The sequence below is a fragment of the Plectropomus leopardus genome, chromosome 5 (assembly GCF_008729295.1).
Source record: "Plectropomus leopardus isolate mb chromosome 5, YSFRI_Pleo_2.0, whole genome shotgun sequence".
Classification (NCBI taxonomy): Eukaryota; Metazoa; Chordata; class Actinopteri; order Perciformes; family Serranidae; genus Plectropomus; species Plectropomus leopardus.
The window spans coordinates 16,239,727-16,260,153 of NC_056467.1; the positions used below are offsets into that span (position 1 = coordinate 16,239,727).

Genomic DNA, 20,427 nt, shown 5'->3' on the forward strand with positions numbered 1-20,427 from the left:
AACAATATTAAATGATAGTTTAATGTATCACACAATGTAATGTTACTCTACAGGACACAGATGGAATCAATTTCAAGGAGTCATCGGTGCATTTCACACTTCTGTAAGTTCATATACGTCAATTCAAAGTTAATTACACAGAAGGAAGGACACGGTTAATACTACATGGCCTGTACACTCTGTTAATCTGTATTTGGTTAAATTTGGGGTACAGTTATAGCATGTAGCTCGTTTATTTCTGTACAATATGTCATGCCTCCAGTTTGGATTATGCTACCATAGATACTTTCTGCACCAAAAATTCAGTGCATCTGTTTTAACTGTTTCTTTTCAATCACAAATTAAACATAAAAACACAAATGTTAAAAAGAAATCAGAGACCTGCTTAAGAATATACAGCACGAGTTAAATAAAAACTGATTACTATGACATTTGTGATTAGTGGATGTTTAAGACATTGCTATTGATGATTTTGCTGGGGTGCCATTGATGGCTGATCTATCACAGTTATTTTCCTGAGAGACAGAAGGCATATACTGTACCTGATTACACATGTACAGCAGTATGAGGGTACTATCATTAAAGGCTTACACTTAAATATATACAATCTGAAATCCCCTTTTCATTTCCATTCATTGTTTGCAGTACATTAGGTCTATATATATTAGGTCTTTGTGTGAGCTTGTAAGCTTAACACGATCAAATTCACTTCACATGCATTTGGGCAGAGCGGGGAAAGCTGCCGGCCTGTTCACTGTAGGCCATGTAGAATTTGGCATCATTTAAAGTTATTATAGCTGAGATCAAACTGTTAATGACAGTTTATTTCTTTTTCTGCGTTTTGGAGGCGTCCGCGCTATCGATTTGGTCTTGGTGTCCTTTCAGAAAGCGAAGGATCTTCTCGATCGTGGCCTCCTGATATTCATGGGACCATCTGCGTCAAGAAAAGGCAACAGGCACTTAAGGATGTGCATTAAAGGCAAATCAGTTGTGTCTAACGGATGTTTTACAGATCTGCTAAACACAGATCCAAAACAATAAAAAGCCAACCTGTGTAGTCATGAAATATTTATTAAAGAACGAGGAGAGTCTTTAAAATATTAATGTTAGCATGAAACTGTTAAATTGGCCGTTAAATCTGTTAAAATGGGATTTCCCCTCCTGATTTAAGTATGTACATCACACAGCCATGTGGTCAGCAACGTGAAACTGTGCTGTCCCAGTTACACAGATGTGACAGCCAATAACCATGTGGTTTTTCACAGTAAAGCTTTGGTTTATTTCAGTTTTAACCGCATACAGTTACTCACTTGATGCCATTGAAGTTGAGAATTGCTCTCATGTCTTCCGGCAGGGACATGGGATCAGGCCACTGGAAGTTATCTGTGACAGGAACTATGTTCTTCTTACCAGCCAAGGCTGTGACTATCTCCTGAAAAATGAATGAGAGTTCCTTTAAATCTACAAAATACTAGGTTCAAACATGTAAAAGCACAAATGTAAAACTTTTCTTTGTTTTAGCTACATTATGCGTGTGAAATGTAACTTCAGCTGACAGCTCAGACAGGGAGAATGAATGCAACAGGACTATGATTCTGCAAGCAGCCATTATATCAATATAAATGTAGAATATCTTGATCAGACTTTAAGTGCAGCTTTTTTATGGCATGTGGCAGCGAGCTGCCACTATCTCTCTAAAATTCAGACCAAACTCAGATCAAATGGTAAAACTCACAAGTGCTGATAAATGAGCTGAAAATATGTTACCGTGCTCCCTGATTCTCACCTAAAATGTTTTAATAAACACATTTTAGCAAACTGTTAAACTGTAATACGAGATTGTTTTTTTCATTGCCAATTTTCATTGTGGCAAAATAGTGTAAATTCCACCCCCGTGAAATTACATGTTTCACTACCAAAATTTAGTTCATGCAGAAGCAGTGCTGATCATTCGAGGGATGTTATACCCCAGAAAAAGAGTTTTTTTGGCTTCATGCGCAACTGATGAATGCTTCGTAGTCATCGTCAACGCAGACAAGTGCACATTATGCCAACCACTAGTGGGACCATTTATTGGTTTGGTGCAGTACAGTTCATTTTGGAAGATGTATGTTTTCTATCTCTTGAGCAAAAGTGAAAGCCAAAGCCATTTCCTCTGTGTTCTCTGATTATGTAGCACCAATTTCAAAAGTACTTGTGCGTTTCTGCTGCACAGACAGCCTAGTGTTATGAAAAGACCACCTTTCAAGCAGTGAAATACTTCTTTAAGCAAACATTTTAAATATAACTAGAGCAAACACTTCAACATCGAGTCCCTTCACATGCAAAAAACAAAAAATCTCTGACCTTATGCACCCAATCCTTCATGTCAGCATCACCCATGCACTTGTCGAGCGCATTGGCGGACAGGACTAGGATGAAGTTGCGTGCTCGCTGTACGCTTTGGATCAGTTTGTCCTGAAATTTACCAGCCTCCAGCTTTTCCACATCTATGAAGACGCTGTATCCTCGAACCTGCAGGTGCACCTTCAGGAGGCTTCAGACAGGGGAGGAGATGAGAAAGTATGAAAATTTGGAAAAAGCTGTAATTCAACCATTTTTCTCTTAATTTTACACTTTCCCTATTTCACTTCTGACCTGGCCAACTGGGAGCCGGTGGTCCGCCGGTAACTGATGAACACGTCGGGCCCTGCAGGCTGGGCGTCAGTGTGGCATGGTTTAAAGGGCCTTCGGGTAGCAGAGAGTATCTTGGCTCTGTGGACTCCGTTGTCTATGTAGCAGTCCTGCTGGAGCTGCAGATCCGTCAGGCTCTGGACGTTGTTGCGATCCACTCCTGATTGGACCAGGCCATAGGTGTACTGACGGAAACGAGGGTCTACATCAACTAACCAGTCAGCCATGTTGTTTGGGTCACATGTTGAGTAGTTGGCGTAAGTCTTCAATACACGCAAGTCTCTCAAAAACCTGCAGGATGAGACGGATTAAAGGTCCAGTGGTGGAATGTAGCCAAGTACATTTACTCAAATATTGTATCCAAGTATTCATTTAAGTTGCTTGTACCTTACTTGAGTATCTTGTTTTCAAGCCACTTTATACTTTTACTCTACTATACTTCAGAGGGAAATATTGTACTTTTCACTTCACTGCATTTGTCTGACACCTGCAGTTCCTTACAGAGTAAGATTTTAGCATGAAAACATAAGAGTTTCTAAAATATTATGTTTTGTTATAAACTAAATTAGCAAACAGTTAAAACAAGTACAGCTGCAACGATTAGTTGATAAGTGAATAAGCTGATACACAGGATTATACACACACTTTAAAAAAAAAAAGTTTTAGAGTGTTTTTTGGTCTATCTATGTGTGTGTGTGTTTTTGGGGTGTATTTCTCCTTTTTAAATTATTTTGAGTTTGGGGTGTTTTTTCTATTTCCATTTTTTTTAAATACAATTTTGAGATTTTTATGTATTGGATACTTCTACTCAGGGCCAGCTCTACCCAATTTGGTGCCCTAGGCACCCTAAACCTAACCCACACCTCCGCACCCAATAACGACACATCACGTGCCAGTGGGCATAGAAAATTATTATTTTTTCATTATTTTCCCTCGACGCCAAGGGGGACTGGCAGCGTGGTGGCGCCCTTCCAGCAGATGGCGCCCTAGGCGACCACCTATATCACCTATGCCAAGAGTTGGCCCTGCTTCTACTTTAAATTTGCTTTAAATACTCTAAGCAGATTTTCTTAATCCGTACTTTTACTTGAGTAACATTTTCAGTGCAGGACTTGTATTGTAACAGGGTGGTATTAGTACTTTTATTTAAGTAAAGGATCCTAATACTTGTTGTTCCACTGCAGAGGTGTTTGTGAGATGGGTGTTGCATTGCTCCTGTGTTAAAGGTTTGAACCACTTGCCTCTTGCGAGTGAGTCCTGCAGTCATGCCCAGATCAGAGCTAAGTTCCTGGTCTGTGATGTTCAGCAGGAGGTCTCCATCCACCTGCAGCTCCTGTACAGTAAGATTGTCAGAAACGACAAACGACATGGTGTTTTAAAGGTGGATCTTTATGACTGTATTGATTAACAAAACTGTTAAACATACCTGGAATCGGTCACAAAAGGCACTAAAGCCAATCTGCTGCAGCCAGGTTTGCACCTCACAGGTTTTCCAGTTAGGCACACATGACAGGATACGTTTCGGCACTTCCTCCCCCATCATGCTCAGCGCCCGCTTGGCAAGAGAGCAGGCTGTGCCGTTACTAGAGTACATGACGATTCTTTTCAGGCTCTGCACTGCGCCAATCTCTTGGAATATCTTGAAAGAAGCACAAATTAAAACTCAGTCACAACAAAGCTACAATACTATAAGGCCGAAAATTTTGATCTTCATAAAAAGTAGACAGTGAATGTACCTTTGTGTTGCGCTGCCGAGACTTGATGCTGGTCTCAACACAAAGGTAAAAGGCTGCGATGCACTTTCCCTCCAGTCTTGTGCCATCCAGTAATGGCAAAAGATGCTGCAGATCGGCTGCCGTCTTACCCTGCATGCAGTCTGCACTGTCTAATAAACTGCGGGCAAAGTCATCCGGATCTAAAGATGCGATGAATGGCTCCACCAGCTCCAAGGTTCCAGATTTCACCACCTCTTTCTCAATTTCTTTGTTTGCAGCTAACACAGTCACAGCCAGACACGCGTGGAAACGAATAAGTTCGTCCTCTTTTGAAAAGGCCAGCGGGAAAAGCCACTCGGCTGCCTGTTTCTCAATCATCCATCGCTGGCAGCGGTGGCCTCCATACATGGCACAGTTTGCTAGTGCCACAGCGCAGTGGCGCAGCACAGTGGGGTCTGTACCTCGACACCAGAAGAGGAGGGCATCCAGGGCACCGTTAGAGATGAGGTGGACAGACGTCTCCTCGGTGTGTTTGAACATGTGCTCCAGGATCCCAGAGACACTGCGAGCCAGTTGTGCATCTTCCTGATGTCGAGTCAGGTTGAGGATGACACCCAGACCCATACGGGCAACATAATCTCTGCCAACAGAAGTTTGTAAATATGACAAAACTTGACTTATAAAATCAGATAGATAGACAGACTGCCATTCGGAAGTGAACAGTAAACAGATCATCCCTAAACAAATGAGACAAAAACATGTGTTTGCCAACACCAAAGGTATTGATTAACTTTGGCTGGAATGACAATGGAGGTAAATTTTGCCAGGTTTACACCAAATTACTTTTCAAGCAAGAAACAAACTGGGTAGACAGCAAACATTGAGGGGAAAGTGGGGAGGTGCAAGAACATGAACGAGTCTTGATTCTATTATTTTGTGGAGTAGGAGAAACCAGAGGAGTTGTGGATTGATTTGATTCTAATTCAGCATGTGTCTGATCCACCAACTTGTACTCATTTTAGTGAGAAATTATATTTTTTAAAATGGTTCGCCTCTATTTCCCACAGTATCCTTCCATAAATAGTGCAGTTACCCAGTGGAGACTGGTAGTGAGTTTAGGTGACAACATTCAAAATGTTAAATTTCTATGTGTTTTTGTGGACACATAAAGAAATGTAATATTTGTTAAAGGGAGTTGTAGTAGTCGTAGTATTTTCCACCAGGAGCAGGATAATAAATTATCTCAAAAGAAATTTACACTAAACAAAAGTTTAAAGGCAACTTTTGTTTTTTGTTCCCATTTTTCACAGGTTTAACTCACTTGCCATTGTGAGGCCAGTCAGATGTGCTGCCAAACTAATTTGGAGATCTCCTATGGCTGTAAAATAATCATTCAGTTCAAAGGCAACAGCTCTGGTCGACATTTCTGCATTCAGCGTGCCACTTGTCAGCTCCCTTAAAACTTAGGACATCTGTAGCATTGTGTTGTGTGATCAAACTGCATGTTTTAAGCTGCCTCTTATTGTGACCATCCCCAGGCACACCTGTGCAATAATCATGTTTAATCAGCATGTTGATATGCCACACCTGTCAAGTGGATGGATTACCTTGGAAAAGGAGAAGTGCTCGCTTACACTGATTTTAAAAAATTTAAAAAATGTCACAGAAAGTCTTATATCTTCAATAACAACCTGTGAAAAATGGAAGCAAAAACACAAGTGCTGCATTTAAATTTATGTTCAATATAGTTGTAGTGTTGCAAATAATGACCCTGTAAGATGTCCAGTCTTTGAACTCACAGGTGGTTCCAGCTCTACATAATTAAAAGTAAAATAATGACAGGAAAATAAAATAAACGTCACCCCAGCCACTCCCCTTCTGATAAATGAAGAGCAGTCCCTACTTTATAAGCTCATAGGTTATATTGATAAGTTATTTCTGTATTTTTGTCATGAGATCATATGGTAGAAACACCTTTGAGTTTAATGCATTGTATGATATTGTTAACTGATTGTGTTGTTTTGTTCATCCCTGTGCAAAAAACAGGCTGCAATGCGGTGCAGTTTATTAAGTAAGGCCTCAAAAACTACATGAGAATAAGAAACACAATCTGAACAGAAACTGAACATTAAAATCTTCAAAAGAGGTACTTATTTGTTTATTGCAGATCTGCTGTATTAGACTGCATCATGCTGTGTAAAGTGTCATTTGTCACATTGTTACCTGTTCTCAGAAATCAGTATCTGCTCCAGCAGTTTTGCAGACTCATAGGTGATCTCCACAGCAGGTGTCTGTTGCAGCTGCAGCAGCAGCTCCAGGCCTCCATCGAGCCGGATCCTGTTGCAGATCTCCTCGGCCACCTGACGGCCTACAGTGGGCAAAACCCAGGCCTCCTCCACCAGCTGGTAGAGCTCCGCGATGGCCCTGCGGGTCTCGTCTGAATCGGAGGTCTCCTTGGCTGACTTCAGCCTCCTGATGGCGCAGCGCAGGGCGGGGAGGGAGCTGTCCAGAACCGCCTGGACGTCCGCACTGATCCCCGGAGAAACTGCTCTAGGGTCGGGGCTGGAGCCGCTCCTACCTCTCTGAAGCCGGCTGACATACTCCGGGACTGTGAGTCTGTCTGAGCTGAACATGATGGAGAAATGTCGGTAGAGCCTCCACAGGAAGAGAGTCAGAGACAAGAGCATCTACCAGCAGAAACACTGTGGATGCTGTTTGTTTACAAAGGCCTCAGTGATGTCCAGCCTCCGAGAGATGCGCCCTGCAAGGCCTCAGTTGTAAATCACAGTTGTAAATCTTAATAGACAGCTTTCACCGAATTGCATCACCTCTCTCTCGATGTCATCCCTGGCAGTAAGCCTGTAAACACTCACATAAGCAGATCCTGAGCAGGTGACAGTATGTCTCCGCACAGCTAACAGCTGCTGCTTTGTGTCTTCTATCCCACCGACCAACAGATGACTTAATGCCCTCACACAATCTGTTTGCAGAAGTGTCCTTAAAGAGGCAAAATCTCTGCACACAGGACCTCAAACTGAAAGAGCAAGGAGCAAATCCTTGTTTTCCAGAGAAGAAAAAAGACTATTGTTGTCTGTGTTTTGCAGACAAAGAAGATTTGTTCGTCTCATACAGTTTTTTCCTCCCACCTGATCTGACGCACTGTAGCGGCTCCTCTCCGTGCAGAAATACAAAATATGATACCGCTATTTAAAAGCAGCCTCCTGACCAATCGCATCCTTCGGGCAGCATCCGCAGGCAGTCGGTATCTTCAGGGGTCTGCACCGCCCACCGGCTGCAGATACTGCCGGCCGGGGGTGAACAGGAAGGGAAGCGCCCCCTCCTCCTCCCTCTATCACCAGCCGGTCAGAGCGCATCACTTACAGGCCCTCTGCTGGAGGAAGAGCAGAACAACCTCTGAGACACAGTGTCACTGTGGTTCAAAAGAGTAAAAAGCTCAGTAGGTGAATATTGCAGAACATAAAAGCAGACCCATTTACTCTGAGGTTAACTCTTTGAAATCTGAGCAAATTGATTGGATTTCTAACTAAACAAGAAATGGCCCAAAAGTTTGCCTGATAAAATGAAATTAGTAAATAAGGTACAAGAAAATGATCTGAAAATGACGTAAAAAGGAAAAGTAAAAACCTAAAAGAGACAAGGAAATGGCTTTAATTAATTGGCATAAATGAAATAACATAAAATGTGCATTTTTTTTCTGTAACATCATTTTAATATATATTACAAAAATGATAAATAAATACTTCTGGACATTTGTCTCTATTTTTTTATACTACCTTACAGTCTCTCCACAGCTAATTTTCAAGTTATTTTCTTGTCACTGTATACTTTTTTTTTTTAATTTGCCAGACACATGGGCTACTAAAAAGACTAGGGGAAAATGTCCTGAAAACAATATTTATAATTACTAAAAATCTATATTTAAAATTAGACTATGGCATAGAAAATAGAGTACATTTAAAAGAAAATGATCATTTCAAGTACATTTTTGAGTCAATTTCTTGTTTGTTTTTGTTTTTTACTTTTTTTGCTCATTTTCAGGTAATATTCTTGCATAACTTTAGAATAATTTATTCTAAATTTTGGGATATGTTGTGAAGTTAATAAATACCTTCTCCTCATGATTTTTAAATTAATCAAACCAATTTGCCAAGATTTTAAAGGGTTAAAGGAATACTTCACCCATAAAAGTATAATTTGTATATGTTTGTGTTATCAGTTTGTCATACTGTATGAAGGACCACAAATACAAATACGACTAAGTAAATCCAATAGTTTATAGGAAGGGGAAAAGGAGCAAGGAAGTGGAAATGCAAATCAGGAAACGAAATTGCCCTTTAAAATACCTGATTAAAAATGTATTGTTAATTAAATTTGTGAATCCAGTTATTTTTTCTTCTCTTTTTAAACAGCATTTTGAAATGTATTTTTAGATTCCACCACTTATTTATTTTTATATCACAAAGACATGCATTTTATCTAAAAGCTATTTAAAACTGAACTGAAATCAAAATGTATTTCTTCAAAGCCAGACTCCAGTAGGGTAAGGTTTTTTTTTTGTTTGTTTGTTTTTTTTTTAGCAAACATGCATGTTTGTGAAGCACTGAGCATACAACTAAATTAATTATTATACTGGAAGTCAGGTGAGGGTTTGAAAACGGAGGTCTTGATATAGTTTTGCTGTTTTTAAGGGTGGTCCCCAGTTGATCAATAAACCAATATGTTCATAATTTTTCGGTGGAGGCATGACAGAAAAACATGGCATGCCTGATTGATATACAAATGGTCATTTTGTGGGTGAAATATTCTTTCAGTTGGCCTCTTTGAGCTGTCATTAACCAGACCCACTAAGAGGACCACAGCCGGCAAGCCTAAAATCTTGATTTCAACATCTGTGGTATAGAGGAGAAGCCACAATTTCTGTGGAACTATTAGTAATTTACCTGCAGGCCCTGACCTGGTATCCCAACTTTTTTTTTTTAAATATAATTGCTTAAGGAATCTGGGAACTTGTGTGAACCTTGGGGTGTGTCCAACAAAGATGAGTCAAATAATTTTCTAACAAAACTCATGTAACTGAGATGCAGTAACTAGTAAATTAAATATAACTGCTGGCATTGATAGTATAACAATGTGTTCCCAAGAAAGGCAAGTCTGGTCAGATTCAGGTTGGATGACCTACTTCAGTTACATGCTGCAAGATTATGCAATATTCAGTTAGGCCATTCATATCAGCCCCACAACGTCCTGTCGTCTGAGATAAAGCAAAGAGGAGCCTGTGAAACTCAAATACATTATCCTATATTATCCATTATCCTTTACATTGTTTTTTGGTTCATCGGTTCTTGTTTTCACATCAGCTGATAATCACAACAGCAGAATGATCTTAAGCTTCAACACATGGCATGGCACTGAATGAGTTCAAAATCACGTGAAATCTATTGAATGTCTGTGTGCAACTGTTTTATCTAATTGTTTTATATTATTCATATGCCAGGTCTCCCTTGTAACAGAGATGTTTGATTACAGTGGGACAAACCAAGTTAAATAAAGGCTAAATAAAAGCACCTTTTAATGTTTTTGGGGGTTTTTTGGGGGGGGGTAAATCAAGGATTTATTATTATTAAAAAGCTGAAAATAAGGCTGTTTATCTTAGTCTATGAAAAGTTGACAGTTTGTAAATATATAGTTTTTACATGACAGCAACACATTGGTTAATACAGATATATCAGTGTCCCATACAAACAAGTCCCTTATAAATCCCTTAGGTCAAAAAAATGAATTACCACATTTAATAACATCTATCTTTTTATGCACAATATTAAAATATTACATGAATAAATTCTATTTGTTTATATGTTATATGTCAATAGGAGTATAATAGTCTTTATTTTCCTCTGCTTATACCTTTATCACATATAAATCTTATTCTTCCCTTTCTTTCCCTCCCATCAGCAGAGTGGTTTTTTCCACACTGCTATCTTCAATCATTCCCCTCCTTTGGCCTTGTTCCGTGGTAGCTGTTTGAAACTATGCTCAGTACCTTCTAGCTGTAACAGAGGCCCTGTATCTGAAATCATCAACACAACAACAGTTAACTAAGGCACGCCCTTTATTTATGTCGTTCCCTTGCTGAGTATTATGTGCTCACACACTTTTGCGCAGAGCTGCAGGGAGCATCCAAGCGTAGTCTCCAGTATGACTCTCCACCAGCACTGTCAAATCGTCTCTGCGGTTGTGCTGCTGATATTGGCAATAGTGGGTATTCTGTTGGTGGTCCTTCCAGCTAAAGACGTGGAAACAGCTGAGAACATGGTATGAAAAGAATTACAATATAACTTAATTTTGTTGTTTTTTTCGAGGCTGAAGTGGGGAAGTCTGACTTTCTTGGACAGTAGGGTCTGTTTTTCTTATCCAGGATTTATATTTTATTCCAGCCTTCCTATCTCTTACTTGCATCATGGTTTTTTAAAAATGTGCATATGTAGAGGACACCAGTTCTGTCTATCAGGGTTTTCTTTATGTATACATGTGGTTGAGCCCATTAGAAATTCCAATACCAAAGTTTACATCGGGGTCAATGGTCAAAAAAAGTTGTTCTGATTAAAGTCCTGCCTGTATTTTCTTGTTATTTTGCTGGCAAGGCTGCACTTTACAAAAAAGGTTTCTCCCAGGTGCCAGGCCGGAAGAAGCACATATCCAGCCCCTTTTTACACTGCTTGTTCAAGGCGGGAATATCCCACCAGTATGCCGCTTAGTTGTTCTGTATATAAGGTGTAATCGTGGAATGAGGGGACAGAGTTATCTCGCCTTTTAGGTAAGGAGGTAGTAACAGCGCAGAAATGATGTCTCTACAAACAGGACAGCCTGCAAGATAGGACCATGGGCGGGACAGGTGTGACGTTTTGATGGCATGATATCTGTGCAACCCACCACCAGGGGCAAATTTGCGAATCCTAGGATAAGAAGAAATGACCTGATGACTCCCTATAGCCTCAGTCCCACTGCACAAAAAAACCCAGAAACACCTGCTAACATCTGGCTTTTTAATCTAATGGGAATGCATATGATTGGCATTCAACACAGAAGAAATGACTCTGCAGTAGACACGGTTATTTATCACCTGCAGCTCTGATCGACAACGTTGATGGGAACTCAACACCCAGGTGAAGGCGGTAAATTCAGCTCCTTAACAGGCGAGATGCAATGATACGCTGTCACTAATTACCCTCTGTTTCCTCCTTAGCAGCACCAAAGCACTGAACAAAATTAGCCTGAAATGAGTTTGAAAGAGTGACTGAATAAAACAGAGAGAGGAAACCACCATAAAGTTTCACAGATCTCTGTCCTTGCTGACGTCTACTGTTTACCTGGCAGTGGGAATGCACTCTATAGCCTATTTGTAGTGGGTTCACCTGTGTTTAAAAACTCACCCACATGTGCTAATTTTGGTGGGAAAGGGGTGTGAGTGGCTAGTACTTGCTGTCTTCGTGTGATTGGTTTGGTTAAGGTTTATGTAAGAATGTCAGGGTAAGTGAGTCAGAGGCAGATTAAGGCAGAGTAAGGTGGGCCATTGCTTTGCCAGGATTTGCAAATTCACCCTTGGGAGATTTACAAAGCTGTTAGCAATCAGTGGCTAACTCAAAGAAGAAGAACAGTGGCCATAAATGTCCACAAACTGGGAAAACTGTGAGATCTGGGGGCTCTGGGGGATCTCCTTTCCCTCAAAGTGTTCGGCCAACATATAACAAAAGCAGTGAATGGTTGTTATCGCCATGTTATGCCATTGCCATTGTTTAGAAAACACTGCCTGGGTTTTATGTCACAGGCCAACGCTGTTGTGTTACATGTCTCTTTTGATTCCATGATGCCAGTATGCTATCTAAAATCACACACTGGAGCTGCATGATGCCACCGCCATTTGGTTCTGTGTGAAAATGCCAAGGATGCATGACGAAGGGACTTAGTAGCAGCTGTATAGTACAGCCTCAAAGAGCTCAGTGCTGAGAAAATGCAAATAGAGCAAGGCGAAGCACCAAGCGTACAAAGCTGGGGTTGGCTTTCACTTTCACTGGCAAAACTGTTTATAAAGTAGCTGTAGCAGTAGCTGACAGTTGCTGCATACATACTTTAAACCATTTTCCATTTTTTTATATCAGGCTCAGTCTGATTTATTATTTACAGGAGTTTAAATTGTAAAACTTTGGGATCAGTCCAATAGTTGTAATACTACCAACCTTTTAGATCATTGCTGGAGACCATTTGTTTGGTCTTTTTACTGGAGAGGCTGCAATATTTAAGTATGTTTTAGTGTTTGAGTGAGAGGAAGTTGAATATTCATTTATGTTCTCAGTGAAAGAAGGTAGGGTTGATTGAGAATGAAAGTCCATTCTTGGCCTTGAAAATAGTTTAAAACAGACATGGTGCAACTATCTAACAAGGCACCATCTACTAAGAAGTAGTTTACTGTTTGAAAGATGCTCTTTTCATAAAACTAGGCTGTTTAAGCAGTAGAAAGATGCAAAGATACTAAAGTTTACATTGGGGTCAACTGTTTAAAAAGTTGTTCCAATTACTGTTACACTATTTTAACATGCAGTGTGGAGGGTCTGGTGCTTTTTTAAGTCAAGTCAACAGGAGTGCTAAAAGAAAACATAACAGCGCTACACTCATCTGTAAGTCTGTGTGTTAGCAAAACGCTCAAAATACAAGATTCAGCTCTTTGCACTTTGCCTGTTCTGACATGCAATGGGCTGGAGTGAAGCTCAGTATTTGAGCTTGGCCTCCACGCTGTTAAACAGTGTTTTGCAGAAAGATGTGACGTGCTGTTTCTTATCTACTGCTGCAGCTACATTTTCAACAAATTCCATACTGCTTAAGATGTTGAGGGATTGCTCCTAAAGCCATATTAATGGTCACTCAGTAACTCATATTTCTCAACAAAATTATCAAGTCAGTTAACAAATATTTTTCAAGTATTTTAGAAAACTGAGGTAGCAGTGACACAGGTCTATAATTAAATATGATATGTTTGTCACTATTTTTATAGATTGGAACCAATTTGGCTATTCTGTTTTATCAGGAAAAATTTACCAAAAGTAAATGGTTTGAGGACACAATCAATTACTTCTTTCATAACTGACATATCAATACTATTACCATCCACTGATTTTTTTAGTCTTAAACTTTCTGACCACTTCTAACACCTCACTCTCACAAACTCCACCAAGGAACATTGAGTTACTGTTGTTAAAAGCAAATTTAACATTATTATCCTCATGTCTTGGAAGATTCATATATTTTGCCAAGTTTGGGCCTACATTAGGTTCGTGCTGCATGATAACAAAACGCTGCTTCACCATGTTTAGTTCTAACTCTTGGGACGGTCAGTTGGCTGGCCCCAGATGTCCTGAGGGTCCTAGAAGGTTCATATATCACAAGCATGTCAGACATATATTTAGGCACTCAACCACAGAGTGATTTCTTCACCAGCAGCGAGATTTCAAAATCAATTCTCTGAGTGAAAGGCAGCCAGAGTAAGGATTTTAGAACCAGAGTAATGTGGTCATAGTTTTGTTTAGAACCCTAGCTGCCGCATTATGAGTAAAATTAAGTTGTCTAACAGATTGTTTAGAAATAACTACAAACAGACAGTTACAGTGCTGGAAATAAAGGCGTGTGAGAGCCTTTTAAGGTCTCACTTTGACACTATCTCTCTAACTCTAGCAAAGTTTTTTAAGTGGTAGCAGGCAGATAAAGGGAGAAAGATGAGTGTGAAGCCTCCATATAAGGGCATACAACCTCAAAGCAGAGGCCAAATTCAAGTTTTACAGGTGTAGTCAGTCAGCCTGTGTTATCAGAGGTGCACTGAGATTTCAAGATATTATATTAGGTCAATATGACATGAGCAAAGCAATATATTTGGGTAAGTTGATTAATTCCAATCTTAGCAGCATTATTAAAGCTAAAATTAGGTACTGGAGATATGGTGTATGTTCTGATGTATTTTTCTGACATTTCATGCTCTTTCTGTTTCAGTATGGGATTGTTATGGATGCAGGTTCATCGCACAGTTCCATGTACATCTACAAATGGCCTGCTGACAAGCAAAATGGCACTGGGATTGTTAGCCAGCACAGCGAGTGTCATGGAGATGGTAAGCTCCTATCGCTTCCTATCACTTCAGTAACACTTCTTTAAAATAACCTTTTCCTGGTAGAGGCTGTAAAGGCTGATACTGACAACCACAGGCAAATTATGAAACAACGGATCCCTAAGTTTTCTCAGCGACACCGACCAGAGCCTTTTTTAAGCTTTTGTTAGGTTGAGAACTCAGAACTACTTTTTCCATCCATCAAGGTGGAGGGATATCCAGCTTTGCATATGTCCCTGGTGGTGCAGCAGAAAGTCTGAAGGCCTGTCTGAACCAAGCTGTCAAGGATATCCCGAAATCCAGGCACCACCAAACTCAACTCTATCTGGGAGCAACTGCAGGCATGAGACTCTTGAAGTCAGTAAAAATTCTTGTTAAAACAAGATTTTGCATGGATCTCAAAGGGATTTAATATGGGATTTAATATGGTTTCATTTCTCATTTAACTCTCACCTCTTTAAAAGCATAACCAGTCCCACAGAGGCCAAGCGGATACTGAAGGAAGTGGAAAACAAACTTCGCTCTTACCCTTTCAACTTCAAAGATGCAACCATGCTGAGTGGAACGGAGGAGGGGGCTTACGGTTGGGTCACAGTCAACTACTTACTTGAAAACTTTGTCAAGGTGAGCTCTGACTTTTTTGTTCAACTAATAAACAGTCAGAAGAGGGATTTTTTCATAAACATGGGAAAGAAATGGCAAGAAATGTCCCGTAAATTGCAAAAAAAAAAAAAAAAAGTAACGCTTTGTTTTCAATAATTGTATTGTACATAGTAATTACATAGTAATGTGAAGAAATTACTGAGAAATAGTGGTGATTAATGAAGTAAAATACCAATATTTACAAGTTACAAGAGTAAAATAACCTACTGGGTAATTACACAGAGAAATCATAGCCAAATAAAGAGGTTGATAAGGTTATTATAGGGGGGATTTATAAATGTTAAATTTCTGGGATTTACTGTAAAGTATTGGGTAATTGCTCAGTAAAATAATACCAGAGTGGAGAGGCTAGGTTGGTAATTATATAGGAATCAATTTATTATTATTATAGTCTTACCCTTTGACAAGCCAGGAAGGGTTGCAGCAGCTGCTATAGTTGTTCCCCATAAACGAATGATGTGCCAACCACTGGAAAAAATTCTCTCTCCAAAAAAATCCAGTTTAAAGTATGCAGTGTAATGCAAAGTATTTTTAACATGATGTGTTATTGTGAACAAATTAAATAACTTCTTCTTACATTACCTAGATGCAATTTTTCAAGTAATATTCATCAAAGAAACCCCTTATGTAATTCATATTCTTCCTTGTAACTTGATAACTTTTTCATTTCATTTGTCATTTCTTGTTAGCTTGCTCATTGCCTTCTCACAAACATGTTTTTGAAAGAAATCAAGCCAGATTGCTCAGTTATCAAGGGTTAATTCACGCTGGTTGCACAGCTAAAAAAAAAATTCCACACATGGAGGCTTTGAAAAAATGTTTTTGGCTCATTTTTTTTCTAAAAGTAACCTATGTTCAGTATTGGAAAATTCAAATATACTTCATCAGTTCAAATTATTATGTCTTGACATGTCCATTTTTGTCATTCAGTATGGCTTTGTTGGGCGCTGGCTGAATCCAGACAGAGAGACGGTTGGAGCTTTGGATTTAGGTGGAGCTTCCACACAGATCACTTTTGAGACCCCCGAAAAGATAGAGGCCAAGGAAAATATGATTGAGCTGATGCTTTACGGACAAACCCACAGACTATACACCCAGAGCTTCCTGTGCTACGGCCAAGAGCAGATCCTGCAGAGACTGCTGGCTCATCTTATCAAGGTAATGCTAAAACATTGTATTCCCTAACAGCTGCATATGGCTGCTGTTGAAAAACATTGATATTTTCATGATTTCTGTCTTAAAGGGATAGTTTGGATCTTTTGAAGTGGGGTTACATGAGGTTTTCATTTGGAGAAGAAGGCAGGAGTAACAAATACTACCAGCCACTGTAATGTGCTTGGTAAACTTTGAATGTTATACAAGTTCACAAAAGCATGCATACCTTGCCGGCAAAAAGGCTTGGTGCTTGACAAAATGACAATACAGGAAAAGAAAAAACAATGTCTGCAGGTGAGATTAATAAAAAATCAATGATAGCAACTTAAAATGTATGGATTAGACATATAATGACAAAAAAAAAAGATGTTACCTACTAAAATTGTCTTTATGTATTTATGAATGTGAGCCTACTGGGTGCTATGTGATCTGTCAGATGACCCGGTGTAGTAAGTATTTGAAGGCATGTGTCTCCATTGTTAACTTGTCTGATAAAAAGCAAGTAGTCGAAACATCACCTTGGTGATAATTATATTAAATATTCACGGGGGCATAATCCAGTGTGCTTACTTAATCTTTCTCAAATTTTGGATGTTTATAAATTCTGCTAGTTACTCTGAATTTTACTTGTCATATGCTGCACTTTATTGGAAAATTACCAGAAGAATGTTTAACTTTTATTCTTATTATCTCTTTCAGACTCAAGGTCTAGGACCTGTAGTGACCAATCCCTGTTATCCACGAGAGTTCAAAAGCTCCATCAAGCTTGGAGAGGATGTCTTTGATTCTCCGTGTACTAAGATGTACAGACCAGTCCAGTTTGACCCCCAGATGTCTCTATCAGTAGTGGGCACAGGAGATTACCGAGGCTGCCGGGACAATTTAAATCAGATGTTCGACTTCAAAAACTGCTCTTACTCTAAGTGCTCCTTTGATGGAGTCTTTCAGCCTAACGTGAGAGGAAGCTTCTTGGTGAGCGAGCCTTTTCCACAGAGACAGCAACAACTTATAGATAAAGGGACAAAAGTTTGTGCTTTTTTCTAAAAAGGGCTGAATAGTTTTAAACCAAATATCTTCCATTTAAGGCATTCTTTAGCTTTTTTGATTACTTGGTTGTACATTAGTGTAAACTGTTTTGCTGGTTTAGTGTTACATTGATAACTAATTCTCCACTTCTCCACAGCAAAGTGTACACATATTTAACAGTAAATGCCGATACCTTACACATGACATAATACACTACTTACAGGGACAAATTAATTTTACTGAGAAAAATAGTTGGCTAGTCATTAAAGATAGTAATTTTTACAATCAAACAGTCACTATATTCTTAAACAAAGTACATGAGACGAGTGAAGAAATTCATGTCTCTCCTCCTTTTCCTACTGCTTGTGATTGCATTTACTACAGTCATGCACTGGAAAACAACCAATCGGAGCTGAGAGGTCAATCATTTCGATCATGTTTTGTGAACTGCAGTCAAACTGTTAAACTTGGCAGCGCTGATCAAACATGAATCTGTATTCTGTTTCTGGATTGCTAATGTCATGCCTCAAATGTATTCTAAAACCTATTTTAATGTGTTGTTTAGCTGTAAAATGAGAAAGTTGCTGACCCAGCTGCCATGTAGGATATTGTCAACCAGAGTATCATGCACTGGCTAAACCAACTTTCTTATTTTCATTTTCAGGAGCAGTGCATGATGTGAATGAAAACTGCTTAAGAGACTCCTTGGCTCTGATTGGTTATTTTTGTTCACGTGATAAGGCCATTATAGGCACTAACAGAGACAGAGCTGTTCAAGTTCTGCCCCCAACGAAGGGGAAAACAATTCATTGTTCTCCTTTGACTTTGTATTACATAACGGTGCCTCCTTGTCATTTACATTTACTAGCAAACAACAATATGCCTGAAAGCTGTTAATATAATAATATCAAAGTCACCTCTGGCCATTCAGTGGGATCATTTCTCCAAGATGAGCAGTGTAAAAGAAGTAACCGAGATATACTGACATGCTAAAAATCTAATGTTTTTAGCGAGTTACAGGTATTCTATTTCAGCCCTTGGTTGATATTGTTGCACTGATAGATTTCCCCTCCAGTGGGTGTGGTTTTGTAGATTACCATAGAGGAGGCAGAGGAACAGGATTTTTTTTCACAGATCACAGATTTTTACAGATCTGGCTCATTTAGCGCTGTGCGAACATCATGACAGTTGCAGCAAATATGACAAAAGTTACTTTCTATGAAAGTTACAGTTTGTTGTAGAATGTCCTATATTATATACAATCTAACCTGCAACCACACAACTTTAAGTGATAGCGTTATGGAGGGGCAACTTCGTACAGCGGTAAAAAGCTTTCTGTTTACTCTCTTGCTAGTATCTTTCATGCCAGCCTATGTAACTGTCCTTCCATCATTTCTCTCGTAATTATATATTTTTTTTCTTAAATTTAAAAAAAAAATATATTTTGTTTGTTTATCTGAAAATTTTTTTCCCTCTGACTCAGTGTCCCATCTTCTCCACAGGCATTCTCTGCTCTCTTCTTCATTATCGACGAAATCCAACTTCTCACCAACATCTCCATTACGTCCCATAGCCATCTGGAGGCAGCAGTCATACAAATCTGCAACATGACCATCTCTGAGGTACTGTTGTGATCACAGCTCTCTGAGCTTAGCCTCTAATAAATGTTCAAACGTGTTCATGTTTAAAACCACCAAATGGACCAGCAGACTTTTGTTTCAGCCATATCAAATGGATTAAGATTTGAGTGACAAAAATCTTAAACCCCTGTGTTTCCACTCACAGCTGACTAGTGAACCAAATCTGGAAGAGAAATACATGAAGAATACCTGCGCCATGTCCAATTACATCCAGATCCTACTAAAGCAGGGCTATGGTTTCGATGAGCGCTACTTTTCTTCCATCTCATTTCGGGGAGAGGTGAGGAGCAAAGGAAATAAATGAAATCTTTTTGTCCATCTTTTGCTCAGTTCTCAATATGCAGTTATCAACAGCCCTGTCTGCTTTGCTGGAATCAGTTGGCTTTTCCATGTTGTGCTGGGGTTTCAGTGTGTCCCCTTTTTACAGGTGGGGCATGCATCTACAGGCTGGACTTTGGGATATATGTTGGTTCTGAGCAATATGGTTCCATCAGAGAGCCTTGAACTGATGAAGGCTCTGCCCCTACAGCCCTGGGGTGGTATCCTCTTCCTCTTCATCGCCATCCTCCTCATTGCTTTGGGATACCTACTGATGACGATCCACAGAAACTCAGGGACTATAGGAGGTGTGGTGTAAGGGCAAACGTGACCCACTTCCCCATCCAAATTCACACTTCTCTTAGAGCAGATTGTTTGTCATCCTCTTTAAGGAAATGTGTTTGGTCACACGGCCTCACATAAACGTATATACATAAATACATTATATACAACACCTTTAATATATGACAGACATCAGATACATCCACATTTAGACACACACACAACAAATCAAGACTTCCTCAAAGTTTTAACTGATATGGTTGTGGTGATGCCAAACATAATGTAGTAATGGTGTCCTGTGATGCACATGTTCATCCAAAACTATCAACCTTTGGGAAATACTGCAAATATATTCAGACTTTTTTGTTGCACTATTGTGTGTGAGTGAGTAATCAACAAAGTAGTGAAATATACAGTTTTCTCTGGAAATCCACAAAACGTCTTCTTGCTTGTATGGATGTAAAATTACACTACTAAATAAACAGTGTTTTTTTTTGTAAATGTTTCAAACTGGTGTGTGTGTGTGTGTGTGTGTGTGTGTGTGTGTGTGTGTGTGTGTGTGTGTGTGTGTGTGTGTGTGTTGGGAGAGGGGGTTGCATTTTGAAATGTAGAATTTATAATATGATACCACCAAGACATACAACCACCCCTATCCACTTCTCAGAGCAAGCTTCATTTCTCTTCCAAATGTTACAATGGCAAAAAAAAACACAACTGCTGCTTAAATAAGGTACAGGGTACAAGGTAATTATTAGTCTTTTTTTTAAAACAGAGTATAGCAAAA

The 20,427-nt window shown here is 39.4% G+C and overlaps 2 protein-coding genes across 2 annotated transcripts; one reads left to right on the top strand and one right to left on the bottom strand.

The window, feature by feature from the left end:
• Positions 1 to 87: 87 nt before the first annotated feature.
• sarm1 (sterile alpha and TIR motif containing 1) lies at positions 88 to 7,609 on the bottom strand. The gene is made up of 8 exons (XM_042487379.1): positions 6,612 to 7,609; positions 4,410 to 5,028; positions 4,100 to 4,312; positions 3,915 to 4,006; positions 2,638 to 2,964; positions 2,347 to 2,536; positions 1,311 to 1,432; positions 88 to 934 (listed from the first exon to the last, which is right to left on the bottom strand). Exons 1-8 carry the CDS (start codon positions 7,073 to 7,075, stop codon positions 823 to 825), a joined length of 2,139 nt encoding a protein of 712 aa, XP_042343313.1. The 5' UTR covers positions 7,076 to 7,609; the 3' UTR covers positions 88 to 822.
• A 2,965-nt stretch (positions 7,610 to 10,574) lies between these two features.
• On the top strand, positions 10,575 to 20,144 carry LOC121943772 (ectonucleoside triphosphate diphosphohydrolase 2-like). The gene is made up of 9 exons (XM_042487380.1): positions 10,575 to 10,721; positions 14,445 to 14,562; positions 14,766 to 14,916; positions 15,024 to 15,183; positions 16,153 to 16,380; positions 17,077 to 17,349; positions 18,906 to 19,025; positions 19,189 to 19,323; positions 19,471 to 20,144. The coding sequence occupies exons 1-9, from the start codon at positions 10,605 to 10,607 to the stop codon at positions 19,678 to 19,680; spliced, it is 1,512 nt and encodes a 503-aa protein (XP_042343314.1). The 5' UTR covers positions 10,575 to 10,604; the 3' UTR covers positions 19,681 to 20,144.
• The last annotated feature ends 283 nt before the right edge of the window (positions 20,145 to 20,427 follow it).